General features: G+C 34.8%; 1 protein-coding gene across 1 annotated transcript; it reads left to right on the top strand.

The window, feature by feature from the left end:
- The first annotated feature begins 1,893 nt into the window (after positions 1-1,893).
- LOC120353016 lies at positions 1,894-3,239 on the top strand. The gene is made up of 2 exons (XM_039435447.1): positions 1,894-1,987; positions 2,823-3,239. Exons 1-2 carry the CDS (start codon positions 1,912-1,914, stop codon positions 3,077-3,079), a joined length of 333 nt encoding a protein of 110 aa, XP_039291381.1. The 5' UTR covers positions 1,894-1,911; the 3' UTR covers positions 3,080-3,239.
- Positions 3,240-18,035: the final 14,796 nt, after the last annotated feature.

Here is an 18,035-nt window from a genome sequence, read left to right as displayed (position 1 = left end):
ATGCAACAGTAATAAATTTCACATTTGAAGGTAAGAATTTCATTTTCTTTGGAGTTTTTTAGAGATACATTCATATAACACAGAACATGCGCATTTCGTGCAAATTAACATAAATATATATTTTTGGTTGCGTTTTTTTTTTTTATTTGTAATTCCACATTAAATAACAGGTTACAATAATTAAATAACGATATTGCTTTGATTCTATACATTGACTCTAGGATTTCGCACACATTGGTTGGTGGGACGAAGAAAATTATCGAACAGGCGTTGGTTCTGAATAGATTTTTCTAGTGATTCTGTATTTCAAGGTTAGATTTACACATTTTTTTTTTCAAATAAACTTTGTTTATTTTCTTTCCTCCTATTCACTACCAATTTCATGTTATTTCTAATTTATAATTATTTTCCGTGGATACTATAATTCTTGTTTCTATTTTTCAGTTGTGCAGATGATACCAGGCGATTGTTTCGGTGATGACTCTGACACGAGGTGGATGGCTTGATCAGGTTGGTAAATTCTTAAAGTTGTTTTCAGTTTTATTTCTTGATTTAAAGTTGATTTCAATTTCTTCTTTTGAAGTGAATTGTTGTTTATTAAATGAGTTGAAATTGTTTATTGGTTAGGCTCTTCGGTAGGGTTTTACATTAATCACGTTTTCCCACCAGTGATTATTGGCGTTCTCGGAATCTTGAATCTTGACGGTGTTGTGTTGTGAAACGTCAGTCACTCGATGCGGTCCTGTGTAAAGATGGAAGAATTTTTTGGTTAACTTGCCTAGGGCATCTGAAGATTTATGTGCTTTTACCAGTACTTCATCTCCGACTTCATATTTGAATTTCTTTGTAGTCTTGTCATGGTATTTTTTCCTTTGTTTTGCGGATTTGTCTAACCTATTGCGAACTAGTTGGTATAAGTTTGGGTTAGGTTTATCCGGATTTGGAAACTTGATTAGGCTCTGAATAAATGATTCGTTTCTTGTGCCAAATATAATTTCGTGGGGAGTGTACCCGGTACTGTCACTTACACAGTTATTAATGCAGTGTTCTAGGAACGGTACATATTTGACCCATTGTTGATGACGGTGACTGCTATATGCCCTCATAAATCTTGAAATTTCTTTCATTTTTCTTTCCACTGGGTTTGCACTGGGAGTGTATGCCGAGACTCTTGACGTTTTAATGCCGGCTTGTTCTAAAATTTGTTTCCACTTGGCACTGCAAAAATAGGTTGCGTTGTCTGACAATATGCGCTGTGGTTTACCAACTTCATTGGTCCATCTTTCGGTGATGCATCTGGCTAATTTTTCACCGGTGATTTTACCAATAGGGAAGAACATTGTATATTTTGAGAACAAGCAGGTTAGGACAAAAATAAAGCGTTTTTGGTGTATAGACTGAGGTAGTGGCCCATAGATGTCAGCTGATATTAATTCAAGTGGTTGTGAGGGTAAGATAGGTATCATTTCTCCTGCTATGTGAAAACGGTTATGCTTTGTTTTTTGACAGATGTCGCAGGCTCTTATTAACTGTGTAACCTTTTTGTTCAATCCTTTGAAGTAACAACACGTTTTCAGGGCATGTATTGTTTTCTTTATACCAAAGTGACCAATTCGTTCATGTGTTTCCAAAATTACGTCCTTTTCTAGGGTGTGTGGTATGACTAGATGCCAAAAATCGGAGTTTTTATTAGCCTTATAAAACAAATGGTCGTTGAACACAGTGTAGCGTTGTAGATACTGGTGCTCTTTTACTGGAGGGTTGGATAACTTGCGAATGAGATCTGTGATTTTGTTGTCCATTGATTGTGCGCTTTTAAATTTTTCAGATGTGAGGAGTTCGGTGTGCAGGAGCGGCGATATATTGAAGGGTAACGGCACTGGTTGAGATCTTCGGCTACATAGCATTGGAATGTCGTCTCATTTGCATAGGTGTCACTTCCTTCTCTGGACAAGAAATCAGCAGTTTGATTTCGTTTACCTGGCAGGTGAGTGAGTTCTAGATCAAATTCTTGTAATAACAGAAACCATCTAGACAGTCGGTTGTTGGTTAACTTGGCTGTTTTGAAGAAAGTCAGGGCCTTATGGTCTGTGTTAACAAAAATCTTTTGGCCTAACAACAACGTTCTATATTTCTTGCATACTTCGACAATGCTTAGTAGTTCTTTTTCCGTGACTGTGTACTTCTTCTGGGCTGCATTCATAGTTTTGCTAAAAAATGCTATGACTCCTTTTTCTCCTTTCTCATCATATTGAAAAATTTCCGCACCTAAGGCGTAATCCGATGCGTCAACATTTATATGAAAAGGTTGGTTGAGATTTGGATGATTCAATATAACAGCTTTCAAAAAAGCATCCTTCAACTGGTTGAAAATTTCATCTTCCTTGAGCCCCCATATCCATGGTTTAGAGGATGATAAAACATGACTCAGTTGTGCCGTATAATGAGACATCTGTTTGTTAAAGCGACGATAGAATTGTAGGAAACCAATAAAACGTTGAAGCTGTTTACGACTTGATGGAGATGGAAAGTTTTTTATAGCTGCTAATTTGTCAATGTCCTGCATGATACCTTTATCAGTTATGATGTGCCCGAGGTATTTAACTTTCTTGGCAAAAAATTCACATTTTGATAATTTTAACTTCATACCACATTTTATTAGTCTACCGAATACTACATCAAGGTGTTGAATATGCTCTGCTACACTCTGTGATGAAATAATTGCATCATCAACGTAAAGAGCACAAAAATCTGAAATGTCTTCACCAATTGATTGTCTTAGGCAGCGTATAAATATAGCCATTGCATTTCTGATCCCAAAGGCAAGTCGGGTGAACCTGAGATTTCGGCCGTTGAAGAGGAAGGACAGGTAATCTCGAGATTCTTCGGCCACTTGTACCTGCCAATATCCGGCGCTGAGGTCGACGGTGGAGTATATGGTCTTGCCATGGAACGTCTGCAACACCTGATCGATCTGGGCGGGAGCTTCACGGTCGTCGTCGAGAATCATGTTCAGCTGGCGGGCGTCGAGACAGAGTCGGGTGGAGCCGTCCTTCTTCGAAACGCAGGTAATAGGTAAACTATAATGCGATGTGGATGGTTCGATAATGCCTAGTCTTTCCATCCTATCTATTTCGGCAGCTGCTGCTTGACGGTGCGCAAAAGGGATGGGATAAGATTTTCTATAATACGACTCATGTGGTTTGACCTCTAATTTACACTGAAAATGATTTGCCAATCCTGGCTGTTCTGAAAATTATATATATATATATATATATATATTATATATATATATATTATATATATATATATATATATATATATATATATAAACTCATGTTATTTTAATTATCCACTGAAAACTGCTGTATATTACTGAAAGTTGATAACCCTGATCTACTTTCAGCCTACTTCATTTTATTATTTGATCTTATCTGCCTATTTAATTATTTTACTTTATCAATTTTCTGTTTTTTACTTTCCTTGCCCTACTACCATAGGTAAGGAAAGTATTGCTTTCCAAAAAAAATTAAGGTACCCCAATTTCAAGTTTTCTATACGTTTCAAGGTCCCCTGAGTCCAAAAACATGATTTTTGGGTATTGGTCTGTGTGTGTGTATGTGTGTGTGTGTGTATGTGTGTGTGTGTGTGTATGTGTGTGTGTGTGTATGTGTGTGTGTGTGTATGTGTGTATGTCTGTGAACACGATAACTCCATTCCAAATTAACCGATTGACTTGAAATTTTAAACTTAAGGTCCTTATACCATGAGGACCTGACAATAAGAAATTCAATAAAATTCAATTCAAGATGGCGGAAAAAATGGCGGATAATTACTAAAAAACCATGTTTTTCACGTTTTTCTCGAAAACGGCTCTAACGATTTTCTTCAAATTTATACCATGGATAGCTATTTATAAGCCCTATCAACTGGCATGAGTCTTATTTCTGGGAAAATTCCAGGAGCTCTGTAATATTCTTGAGAAAAATGGCGAATAATGACTAAAAAACCATGTTTTTCACGGTTTTCTCGAAAACGGCTTTAACGATTTTCTTCAAATTTATACCATGGATAGCTATTCATAAGCCCTATCAACTGGCATGAGTCTCATTTCTGAGAAAATTGCAGGAGCTCCGTAATATTCTTGAGAAAAATGGCAATTACCAAAAAACCATGTTTTTCACGATTTTCTCAAAAACGGCTCTAACGATTTTTTTTCAAATTCATACCCTGTATAGTTATTTATCAGATCTATCAACTGACATGAGTCTTTTTCCTGAGAAACTAATATGGGGTCCACCCCATCCTTGAGAAATGGACTTTGTAACCTCTATCTCGTGCATGAGGTAGGTAGAGTAGTTTATAAAAAGTACACAATCATAGTCAAGACATTTCATCTGTAGAACAGCTGTTTTGACGACTTTTAAAGAAATCATCGAATTTCACAAAAATTTACACAAGGACAAAGTACTCTGAAGACAATATTATAAATACACATATACAGGAGTCTGATCGTAGTTGCAAATGTTGCCGCCAAATGTCATTATGTTATTCCCCTAAATTATGCTCGTTTGAGAATGAGGCTTACAGTTCAATGAGCAAGGAAAGTTGTGTGAGTGTACCACACCAGATTTTTTCTTTTAAATATTCATAATAATTAAAACGTTCCCAATATTTCCATTAATGAATAAATCCTTACTTTAATTAATGAAATTAACGTTTTGGTAGAGAGTTAGTGGGGAGGATATTTTCAATATTCTTTCCGAAGAATCGATATGTCCAAAGCTCCGCCAATTTATGTAGATGCATTACAATATAATTATCTATAGTTATTATATTACAAATTGGTTTTTCATAGCATTTTCAGTTCAATAATTATTTTCTTAGTCCATATTATGTAAATTCATCTATAATTTTGCTGTATTGTAAGCTATTGTATATAAAGGTATAAGCCAGTCTATATTGTAATCAACATGAATTACTCAATCAATCAATCAACCAAATCTCATAGAATTCTATCAACGCGTATGGCCGTAAATGCGTCATACATACAGACCATACAGACAGACGAAAGAATATCCAAGCAATGACATCACTGTGTTCGGTCATAATAATTATTAATTATAATTAATCATAATTGTTAATCATAATTAATCATAATTATTAATCATAATAATTATTCATCAAATTACTCATCTGCCTCATCTAGTGAAATAATAGCTGTGATATGAACATTAATGGACATGACTTTACAACAGTCATAGTCATGTCTTCCAAAAAAGTTAAATGTCAATAAATAAAACATCTTTTTTCATAGCAATAAGGACAATACGGATGGATGGGTTATCAATGATGTTCACACAAAACTCTGGCGAGAGTTAGGGAAGAAAATGCCAATCCTACTCATTTATCGCAATAGTTATCAACTAACTTGCTCTCAGAAAAGTGGAACATACGTTTCATCACCAGTTGATGGATGCACAACATTGATAACTTGCCAATTATATTGATAAATTGGGAAAAAGTCGACTCTTCAATTTTTTAAGTTTGGGCTGGAAGAGCTTACTCAATTGGCTAACAGATAGCGCTGGTGGTTTATGAGTGTCTAAAGCTACGATGTGGACTCCAAGCTGTCTGAACAGTGTGGACAATGATAATGATTTTTATCTTTTTTGAAGAGTTATCCATTGATATGTTACGTTGATATGTTATTTTATTGTAACTAGTAGTTCTGTGAACAGTAGGTCTAGACCTCACGCAGTATTCTCATCTACAAGTACGTGATTGAAACTACAGACCTTTTGGAAATACAGCAATAGACTGACTTCACACATCTGTGTAATCACTTGTCAGCTGATTTATGATCAATAATTCTATAGTTTGTTTTTTACTCATTTAAACATTTAAACATTCAAACATTCAAACATTCAAACATTCAAACATTCAAACATTCAAACATTCAAACATTCAAACATACATTTAAACATTTAGACATTTAAACATTTAAACATTTAAACATTTAAACATTTAAACATTTAAACATTTAAACATTTAAACATTTAAACATTTAAACATTTAACATTTAACATTTAAACATTTAAACAATTAAACATTTAAACATTTAACATTAAACATTTAAACATTAACATTTAAACATTTAAACATTTAAACATTTAAACATTTAAACATTAACATTCAAACATTCAAACATTCAAACATTCAAACATTCAAACATTCAAACATTCAAACATTCAAACATTCAAACATCAAACATTTAAACATTTAAACATTTAAACATTTAAACATTTAAACATTAAACATTTAAACATTTAAACAATTAAACATTTAAACATTTAAACATTAAACATTAAACATTAACATTTAAACATTTAAACATTTAAACATTTAAACATTTAAACATTAACATTCAAACATTCAAACATTCAAACATTCAAACATTCAAACATTCAAACATTCAAACATTCAAACATTCAAACATCAAACATTCAAACATTCAAACATTCAAACATTCAAACATTCAAACATTCAACATTCAAACATTCAAACATTCAAACATTCAAACATTCAAACATTCAAACATTAAACATTTAACATTTAAACATTTAAACATTTAAACATTTAAACATTTAAACATTTAAACATTTAAAATTTAAACATTTAAACATTTAAACATTTAAACATTTAAACATTTAAACATTTAAACATTTAAACATTTAAACATTTAAACATTTAAACATTTAAACATTAAACATTTAAACATTTAAACATTTAAACATTTAAACATTTAAACATTTAAACATTTAAACATTTAAACATTAAACATTTAAACATTTAAACATTTAAACTTTAAACATTAAACATTTAAACATTTAAACATTAAACATTTAAACATTTAAACATTAAACATTTAAACATTTAACATTTAAACATTTAAACATTTAAACATTTAAACATTCAAACATTTAAACATTAAGAGAAATGCCAAAACGTCGACTTGAATCTAAACCTCACTTCGCTCGGTCAATGAAATTAGAATAAGAATAAAATAAGAATTTTCAATCAGTATCTATTTATTTCAAAATGGCATTAGTAGCCAAAACATGTAGTGACAAAATAATTGACTGGGGGAAGTGAGGTCTAAAATTCAAGTCGATGGTTTTGCATTTCTCTTTATGTTTACATGTTCATTTCTTAGTTTTTATTTTCTTATGTTCCGAATTTATAGCGGAACGTAGCAATAGATTTTCATTAAATTTGACAGGTCTAAAAAAGAGCATTTTTTGAATTTCGCGTCGACGTATACATAAGGTTTTTTGAAATTATGCATTTCAAGGAAATTTTATACAAAAGGAAAATGAGTCTCCTTTGAATGCCAATATTACAGAAGAAAATAAACTCTAGAATGATTCAACATTAAATCATAAATCAGCTGTCGAGTGGATTACTATTGCTTGCAATTAATAGTTCACACGACAGCTGACTTTCTACTAAGTTACATTGAGATATTGATTGCATGCATCATTGCATATGCATATAACATATGCATGCAATTAATATCTCAATGTCACTAAGTAGAAAGTCAACTGTCGTGTGGAATATTAATTGCAAGCAATGAGGCATGCAATATTGATAACTCGAAGTACCTTATTATTTTCTCCCGACCTTTTGCTGCTTTCAACACGGTAAGGTTTCGATGATAAACTTGAATTTTAAAAAAACACGGAGTGAAAATGCTCTCACATTGGTAGTTTTGATGATCTATAGTCGCATAGTTGTTTACAATACATTTCAAGCATCGTAATGCTATTAATTGTAATTGATATTAATAATTATTGTCGATGCAACAACCCAAACAGTCATTAGTTGTTTACACACCAATATCTTGCCGACACGTTAGGACAGGACATAAATTCACTCTGATGGAAAGCATTGGAGTAGGCTGTGGTTTTTAACTGCGCTAGGTCTACTGTTCACAGAACTACTAGTTTATGAGGGTACTCTGATTAATATTTTCATTTATGGTTTCCACGTTATTATGTCAGCATCTTTGATTGACATTAGTGTTGCGATCTTTGTCGATCATTCGAGAAAGCTTTTGAAGCTTGGCAACGTTTCCAGATCATTCGTTTATCATTGTCACTTTTTGTCATTGTTTCATTATCTTTTTTACTCATTATCATAATAAATTTATGTTTTTTAGTCATTCACTGTAGTCTGATAATGATAACTATTATCGGGGACCGAGCTTCGCTCTGGAGTACAAAAGCATAAAAAATTTATTACGAAAGAAGAAATTATAATAACATTCATACAGAAATGTTCTATCTAATCACAGTAAATTGAGATTAATTCCCAGAGGAATGCAAAAATCCCCCTCACAAAGGCCCAGTTCACAAAAGCCGGTTAAATTTTAATGCTGATTAACTCCACATGAACCAAATCTATACATGAACCAATATAACAGCTTTCAAAAAAGCATCCTTCAACTGGTTGAAAATTTCATCTTCCTTGAGCCCCCATATCCATGGTTTAGAGGATGATAAAACATGACTCAGTTGTGCCGTATAATGAGACATCTGTTTGTTAAAGCGACGATAGAATTGTAGGAAACCAATAAAACGTTGAAGCTGTTTACGACTTGATGGAGATGGAAAGTTTTTTATAGCTGCTAATTTGTCAATGTCCTGCATGATACCTTTATCAGTTATGATGTGCCCGAGGTATTTAACTTTCTTGGCAAAAAATTCACATTTTGATAATTTTAACTTCATACCACATTTTATTAGTCTACCGAATACTACATCAAGGTGTTGAATATGCTCTGCTACACTCTGTGATGAAATAATTGCATCATCAACGTAAAGAGCACAAAAATCTGAAATGTCTTCACCAATTGATTGTCTTAGGCAGCGTATAAATATAGCCATTGCATTTCTGATCCCAAAGGCAAGTCGGGTGAACCTGAGATTTCGGCCGTTGAAGAGGAAGGACAGGTAATCTCGAGATTCTTCGGCCACTTGTACCTGCCAATATCCGGCGCTGAGGTCGACGGTGGAGTATATGGTCTTGCCATGGAACGTCTGCAACACCTGATCGATCTGGGCGGGAGCTTCACGGTCGTCGTCGAGAATCATGTTCAGCTGGCGGGCGTCGAGACAGAGTCGGGTGGAGCCGTCCTTCTTCGAAACGCAGGTAATAGGTAAACTATAATGCGATGTGGATGGTTCGATAATGCCTAGTCTTTCCATCCTATCTATTTCGGCAGCTGCTGCTTGACGGTGCGCAAAAGGGATGGGATAAGATTTTCTATAATACAACTCATGTGGTTTGACCTCTAATTTACACTGAAAATGATTTGCCAATCCTGGCTGTTCTGAAAATACTGCACGATTTTTTATGAACATTTCTTTCATGGATTGTTTGATTGCGAGCCCCCATTCAGAATTGTTATCAATCTCATTCAGTAACTTTTCCATCAGAATGTCAGTATCATCTGGTGTTTCATTTTCCAAGCTGTAGTCGTCTACTGAATCATGACTCATCATTTCACTTTCTTCACCTTCTCTGTATTGCACCTTGTATTCTTTTTCAGGAATGTAGTCTTCAACCAGGTGATATCTCACTACTCTTACATCTCCCGCATTGGCCTTTAATATTATCTGAGTATTGATACTAGTCCGATTGCTATTGTCGATTAATTGCAGTTCAAGATTTTTGAAATTTATATTTGAGTTATAATGGGCTAAGAAATCAGCACCAATAATAATGTGTGGTCCATTTGCAGGTAATACCAGGAAGGAGTATGGGAAGCACTTTCCTTCGACTTGGATCTCCAGGAGGCATTGTTTAGATATTCGGAGACGACGTCCTGGTGTGACACCTGATAGGTAGGTTGAGGTTAACGGTAATGTGGCTATTTCTGTTATGTTTTTCAGGCGGGAATAAGAGTCATTCTGGATTAGGCTGACTTGTGATCCAGTATCTACGAGAGCTTTGAATTGTAGGCTGGCTATTTGTATAGTTATATAGGTTTGAAAATGTTCATGTATTTCTTGAATGCTGGAGTTTTCTTCTTCTAGCAAGGTTTCTCTGATGTTATTATATAGCACGGTAAGACATGTAGGTTCTTTTCCTGTATCTGGAGCAGTGAGGTTGTCTAGATTTTCCATTTTATTCGTTTTTGCAGGTTGGGTGGGCTTAAACCGTATAGAGCGGCAACGATGGTAGACTCCTCTGAGTTTCGGTTGTTTACCTTGGATTATTTCGACTGGCGGGGGTGACGGATCAGTTTTTTTACTTGGCGGTTGTTCTTCTGCTAATTGATTATCATTTCTCTCCGTGTGTAGACAGGTGATGGACGACTGTGGCGGGTGATTTCCATATAGTCAGATTTTCTGCGGCGTTGATGACCCTTGTGTTTTCTCAGCCATATCCGATTTTCTTCCTTGATTTTCGTTGGGCGTCGTCGATCTTGATGCGGATGCTCTTGTCGCACAGTGAAGTTGTAATCTTCGCGATGTACCGCTTGGATTTCATGGAGATGATTTTCCAATTCTTTGATGGTCTTAACATGACTAGTCGCTAGTGCCATCTGTACGGGGTAAGGCAGTTTCCGGATAATGATCTGAGTGAGTGCTAACTCAGCAAAAGGTGTGTCTAGTTGCGAATTTTGGTATCTGATGTTTGATACGAAGGCGGTGCATGTCTGGCCATTTCGAGGTGAATATTTGCAAGATACGATGTCAGATAGTATAACTCGCTGTCGATCTTGTCCCCAATATTGCTCTAGGAAATCATCTATGAATTCGGACAGACTATTAAATTCGGCGGCACGTCCGTGAAGGAAAAGTAATGGTTCTCCAGACAACAGAGTAAATAATTTGAATTTCCATATGGGCCAGGGTGTGGGGGTAAGTTCTTGAACAGATCTCAGTTGTTCGACGAAGGGTTTTGGGGGCATAGACGCTGGAGTGTCATCAAAATGTCCTAGGTTTTGAAAAATTGTGGTGGTGTTGTACGACTCTGAGGGCGGTGACAGTTCTAGATTGGCTCGAGAGTGACTTATGCGGGTTTCCATCTGAGTGATTCGGGTATCCGTCTGCTCAAATCTTTTTCGGACCTCGGCATCAACACTCTTCCTTTGCTCGGCGGCAGTATCACATCGTCTATGCAGGTCGCTGTATTGTATAGCCAAGCTGTCCACCTGAGAGCTAATAGCAGTTTGCTTTTCATTCAGGGTGTTAACATGGCTCTTCAAATTTGTTATATTGGATGTAACTGGTTCAAGTTGCCCTTCTACTCGCCGTATAATGTCCTCGTGTTCATTTTGACATGTAGAGATATGTTCATTGAGTTTGGCCTGCACGCTCTGAGTTATCTGCTCTCCTGCTTTGGTGCAATGCTGTTTGGCTTGCTCAACTACTTTCTCTTTCAGAGTATCCATCTCCACGCGTATGTGTTCTTTTAAGGTGACCTCGACGTTGACTACCTTCGTATGCATATCTTGTGATATCTGATCCAATCGGTTATTTGTTTCTGCAATGGATTTATCTAGACGCTCAGTTAATTTTTTGATGGTTTTATCTGTGTCACGGAATGCTCCATCCATCCGCTGACTCAATTTCTCCAAACCCTGTTCATTTACCTTCTTTGCTTCTTGAACTTCCCTTTTTAATTCTTCCTTTGTTTGTTTGTTGTCTTCTTTTAATTCTTCCTTTGTTTGATCGCTTTTTTCATTTAAGTTTTTTATTTCTGCATTTGTTTTATTTATTGCTTCATTGGTTTTCCTTATTTCTTTCAGGATGAGGGTCCAGTCAACGGCGGGAGTGGGTGCATGGTTATCGGTTAGCCGCTGGTTTTTTATCCGAGCAACGGTGCGAGAAATGGGAGTTCCTGTTTCTGAGACGTCATCGACTGAGTGCTCTTCTGATGTTTCATCCTCCGGCTCTTGGGCTACCAACGTATCCTCCACCAGAATGCAGCTCTCCTCCACCTGCGTCGAAGATAAATCATCCAGTACATTGGGATGGAAATCGGCGGATGCGGCGGCAGATGCGGATGGCGGCGAACAATCGGGTGAGATGTCTTCGGTGTCCGACAGACTTGGATTGACCTGGTCGTTTCCTGCCATAGTTTGCGGAAAAATAGCGCAACGAAAGTGTGCAGTGAATAAACGTGAAAGTGTTGTGATATACAAAATAATTAATAAGAAATCCAATAGAAATTGTGATAGCTTCGTAGTGAGTGAAATACAGAAAAAGTGGTTTAGCAATGTGTTCAGTGATAAAATGAGTCAAGTTAGCAATATCGTTAACATAAAAATGACAAGAACATACAGGATACACAGTGAACACTTATGCGGTAATACAGGTACGCCTCTTATAATTTATTATTACTATTATTATAAATATCTTACTTTTATAATTTCTTGCCGCAATTCAATATATAGGCTAGTGTTCTTTGCAAAATTTTATATAAAAGGGGCAGTGTTTTGTTTGAATTATTCCGCAATATATCCGTGATTTAATTTTACTTCCCTCTTTATGTTTTAAAAACTTTTAAAAATGTAAATAACTTCAATCCTCTTTTCTGTAAATATTTATAAATTTTTTCAATATAGACCTAATATTCTTCAAATAATATGACCTTTCTTATGATATCTCTTATACCTATGACTTATAGTATGACCAATTTTCGAATAACACGATAATAAAATTCTGAGTTCGATTTTTTCTCTAAAAATTCATCAATCGATAAATTTCTTTTCCGTTCAAAAATTGGGTATGGTACTTCTTGTTATTTTATATAACAGTGAACAGTCAATATTAAATTCGAAAAAATTCACAACCATGAATTTTTCACAAATTTTCCCGTTGTCAGCGCTATAGTATACTGAGCAACTAAATAATCCTCGTAGTCGATTATCCACCTCTTCAATGCCTATCACTGTTGGGCGCCAAATCATGTGGTGCGTTTTTTAACGGCTTCACACATGTAGGGTGAATCTTGTACTGAGTCAATGGTGTAGAGGCTATAAATTTTGCAATGCGTGTGTGGACGCTGAGTGAACACCAGACTGATTGATTCACTACAAGATTCATACAATTGTCGGAATCGCGGGAGGCCTAAACGCTCGCTCACCCTTGATTCTTCTAATGACAGATTGTATAATGATGAAATTTTTATAAGTAGTGTAGCGGACGCTAAACACTGAATACGGATACCTTAAAATTATTACCTGTGAAGAATGAGCATACAAAATCATACAGGTCGAGCAAAAATCCCGATGTAGATAATTTACGGGACTGCGTCTCTAATAAGTTCTGAAGGATTAAAATACGGTATTTGAACCAAATATCGTTCAGAATATATTTCGAGAACAGAGTCTTGTCGGGTTTTAAGCTCTATTGTAGGAATTTATATGATCTATGGCTGCCTCTGCTGTACAATTGATGCATTCGTTCCTAAGTCGAGGTAGGTAACAGATAAAAGCTGATGTATGAGCAGGTAAGGACAAAGAATAAATATCTCGATCTGACCCCACTCGCTACATCCACTTAGACCTGTTCCAATATCCAGCTTGATTCAATTATTCCAATGATCGTATTCGATCGGTTCTTGATGATATAGAACGTATCAGACACAATAATTGACAGGCTTAAGAAATAATCGAACTCAGAAAGCGAATTAACAAAACTGAAATATATTATAATAAAATATGTAATCATACAGTGCAGATTCAGAATTTGATTTACAGGTTGATAATAATTTAGCATTAATAGAATAGTTAAAAATTTTCTTGTGCTTGCATGATACCATGCGTGATTCAACAGAATTTTACAATTGATAAAATTGAACAGTTTTGAAAAAATAGTGGAAAAAGATGAATTACAAAATATATTTTAAAGTTGCTCGGGGTCGTGGTTCAGGCAGCGGAGGATAGTTAATCAACTACAAATTCTTAGAAATTAAATATGAATAAATTTTAGGCTCTTAATAACTAAAAGCGCTTGTCGGCGTGGCCAATAATTTAACGAAGAAAAAATTTATGTTTTTCTGCACTGAAATATTTTCGAAGCGTAGATTGGGGTCCCCTTTTAAAACTTATAACTCACGTGAATTTCCTTGGCGGTCGTGGTTTTCTTCTTTAGATCAAAAATCGTTTGATCGGCAGCAATCCAGGCTTCGGTTTCAGCACGTGGGGAATTTTAATTTAATATTTCCTTCACCAAATTAATTAAGGGATAATTTACTTTAAGCTTTTAAATTATCGATTGATGAAAACAGAAATTTACAAATAACAAATAATTGGCCTAAAATATCGGCTCACAAATAGAACATTTAAAATCGAACAAGAAATTTTCACAAATAGGTCTTTGGTAACTATAAAAGAGATCTGCACGGTGAGGATTTCAAAAGGGAAGTGCTGTCTTTTCTCTAAGCTTCTAGGCTAGACCTTGCTTCTCAGAATCTCGATGTAATAATTTGCATAAAAATTTGCCATTGGTAGAACGCTTGTGACGTAACATGACGTCAGTGGCAAGCAGTAGAATATAATTCTTTTAATTACAATAATAATTCAATTTATGTAATTCTTAAAACTGCTTAATCTTCTGGACATAGTTCCTCTCATACAATGTACATGTGCTAGCGTAAATGATAAGGCAGGGTTGGTGTCTGATAATAGATTAACATGTGTTGCTTTCAAACGATCACCTTCTTGGTGCTATTTCTATGCACTGTGATTGGCTTAGACCTGCCAAAGAGATTTAATTACCATGTGGTTCAGTTGAATTAAATCATTAATAAATTAATATTCTTATACAATTTTTATTAGGTTTGAGACTGTTATAATTAATTTCTGTCGTTTTATCAATAATATAATTTCATGCTATGACCTATTTAGTTACAATAAGACCTGACATATAATATAATTTCTTAAATAATAAATAATTTCAACGATAACACATACATTTTATTTTTTTATTTGAAATTCTTGATCCTTTATGGATAGTTTTGATTTTTAGAGATGGTATTATATCTTACGTGAAGCCAGCGTGACATTTGACAATACTTTGAATCAGTCAGCTGCGTTCGAACTGTTTTAAAAACATCTGATCGATAGTAAACAAAGTGTAACCTCAAAATCAATGAGCAATTCGTAAATAATTTGTGCTTTATTTGCAAAATAATTATAATTTTATTGAATAATTTTCCTAGAAAAATATTCAGTACAGAACGGTACTCTTATCAAATATACAGTTACTGATAAGTAAGCTTTATCGCTCGGTCGCTAACTATTCCTTTAGCAAATTCTTTCATTTTGAAAGGTAATCACAATTTTTCTCTCTTTTCATGAGATCTATTTGAAAGATTCATCACAATATACATGCTACTACTTATTTTCTAGTTTTCTTCAATAAACCCCTTTAACAAATATCAACGTCTTGAGAACCGAATGGTGAATATTGAAAAATATTAATATTATAGATTTCTGTTAGTTTTCTCCAATTGCTGTGTTGAAGTGATTTGATTTAAGCCGAATTTATTGATCTGAATTCCAGTGAACTTCGATTTATGTTAACTGTTAATTATATTTTTGTGTTTAATTTTAAGTGTTAATTTTATTTTTTGACTGGAGTACGATTCTGCTAAATTACTTCAAAGCTGCTTGAAAGCTGCAATAATTTCAACAACATTGAAGTAATCAAGACTTCTATGTTGTAGAAATTATTGCAACTGAAATCATGTGTCAGTCTGTCCGTCTGACAGTCTGTGTGATATAAAATCAAAACAATTTTTTATCTTATGCACTTCCAATGTTATTTCTATATCCTGAAGGAGTGAGTCGATTTTGTTGTCCAACGAACTTGATCTGTAAAAAGGTTTTAAGAATTCGTGTTCAAAATTTGAAGCTGATTGATCAATTCTCTCTAAAGCTCTTGTCGAACATAAAAACAGGCAGAAAACGCCTTCGCTAATGCTCGTTCTAATGTAGAGACCTACGTTTCAAGCTATATAAATCAGCCTGCATTTTGAACCCTTGTCAACACTAATTTGTCAAACTCGAATCGTAGAGGTACGAAAAGAGCGCGCATAATTTAAGAGCGCGCTCTCTTCGCACCTCACTGATTTACCCTTCTGACAGCTTGACAGAACTTTTGCTTGCGCGCTGTCTTCGTTTTCCCTATCTAGTCTATTGTTATATTTAGGGCCGGCTTCTGAGCTCGGGATCTATAAGTTCTGGACTTACAGAGTCTAGGACTCAAATAAGCGCTCGGGTCTAAATTGCCTTTTTCAGTCACGATTTTATCTTATCAACTCCGGACCTATTGAGTTCTTGACTTATTTGAGTCCAGTACTTTAACGCGGTAAACATCAGGGAAATTCACAATATTTTACTGTTGTAATGCTGGCATTAGAGCAAGACGGAAACAGCTGATTGTAGCGGGATAATTGAAATGAGCATGCTCTCCAAATTATTCTGTAAAAATACGTTTCGATTTCTTTGTAGGCCTAATCAAAGCAAAAACTTTGAAAGGTGAATGAATAAACAGTCATTTCATTTCACGTTATTGATCATTGATCCTAACCAGTTATTTTGAAATAATATTTCATTACGCTATTGAGTTTGAAAACGTACTTATTTGTTATGAAAATGAAATAGGAATAATAATTTATTATTACTATATTATTATTAATACGTTGAATATGACATTGATTAATAACATTCAGATTGGAATATGAATTCCAAGGCAATCCTTGTATTATTTTTCTTGAACGTTTTTAGGTTATGTCACAGTCGTAAAATACGGTAAGGTTAGATTTTTACGTATAATTCTGATACAATTTCATTCCAAAATGAACTTGCAAACTATAATGTTATGAATTTAGATAGAATGATCCGAAATTTAGGTATTCTATGACATCTATTTGGCTTTTTATCCACTCCAAAACAATAACTGAATTGTGTTTGCTCAGTTAAGTCTGGAACTTCATTTTGAACCCTACCCCAGTGGAGGGTTTGAAATCACGCTGTTTTAAGTCCTGGACTTGACGATTATTGATAAATCTTTGACTCCGAAAGAGGGGTCTCTATGGGTCCATTGTTCAAAAAACTACTCGTATTTCAAATCATTCGACTTGAATAGAACCAATATTCTAAAAAAATCTGTAGAATATAAACTTCATAAAACTTCACTTGATGGAAGTGTTGGTTCCGTAGACTGCATTAACTTTTCGTACACAAGGTGCCGGTCGCACAAAAGCCGGTTAAATTTTAGCCGTGATCAATTTCACGAGAACCAAACAGAGAAGCCGTCTTATCAAAAAAGCCTTCTCTGATTGCTTCTCGTAGAATTAATCACGGTTAAAATTAAACCAGCTTTTGTGGTACCGGGCCTTATTGTATGAACAAGATATTATATGAATGTATGAAGGCCTTCTCTGATTGGTTCTCGTAGAAATAATCACAGTTGAAATTCAACCTGCTTTTGTGCAACCGAGCCACAGTGTATGAACAAGATATTATATGAATGTAAAGAGACCTTCTCTGATTAGTTCTCGTAGAGTTAATCACGGTTAAAACTAAACCAGCGTTTGTGCAACCGGGCCATTGTGTATGGACAAGATATAATATGAATGTGGATCGATGACTCAATCCACTCACTGATTCAATGAAACTGAAAATCCACACTTTGTTGAAATTTGACGGATTTTGAGTTTTTTCTTTGAAAATCAAGCATATTGGGAACAAAATCAGTACAAAACTCCAAGAGAACCATCAAACCATATAGCCATTGAGTCATAGAAAAATGAAAAATAACAGAACACCAGAAAAGAAAATGAAGTCGATGAAAGAGAAAAGGCAGGAAAAAGGGATAGGACCGGGAGAAAAAGAGAGAAGAAAATCAAGTAGATTGTAGATCACTATATGGTTTGAGCAGGAATATCTCTAGGGAAACATATAGTCGACAAGGGTGCCCCAGGGAATACTTCTCCACCCTCTTATTTCC

This window comes from Nilaparvata lugens, chromosome 9 (genome assembly GCF_014356525.2).
Source record: "Nilaparvata lugens isolate BPH chromosome 9, ASM1435652v1, whole genome shotgun sequence".
Classification (NCBI taxonomy): domain Eukaryota; kingdom Metazoa; phylum Arthropoda; class Insecta; order Hemiptera; family Delphacidae; genus Nilaparvata; species Nilaparvata lugens.
This window is presented reverse-complemented; position numbering and strand designations above follow the sequence as displayed.

Excerpts from the sequence above, each read along its gene's own strand:
- LOC120353016 (XM_039435447.1), top strand. The coding sequence starts at position 1,912 with ATGTCGTCTCATTTGCATAGGTGTCACTTCCTTCTCTGGACAAGAAAT. Across the intron at positions 1,988-2,822 it reads TGATTTCGTTTACCTGGCAG|GCAAGTCGGGTGAACCTGAG; the intron begins GTGAGTGAGTTC and ends CTGATCCCAAAG.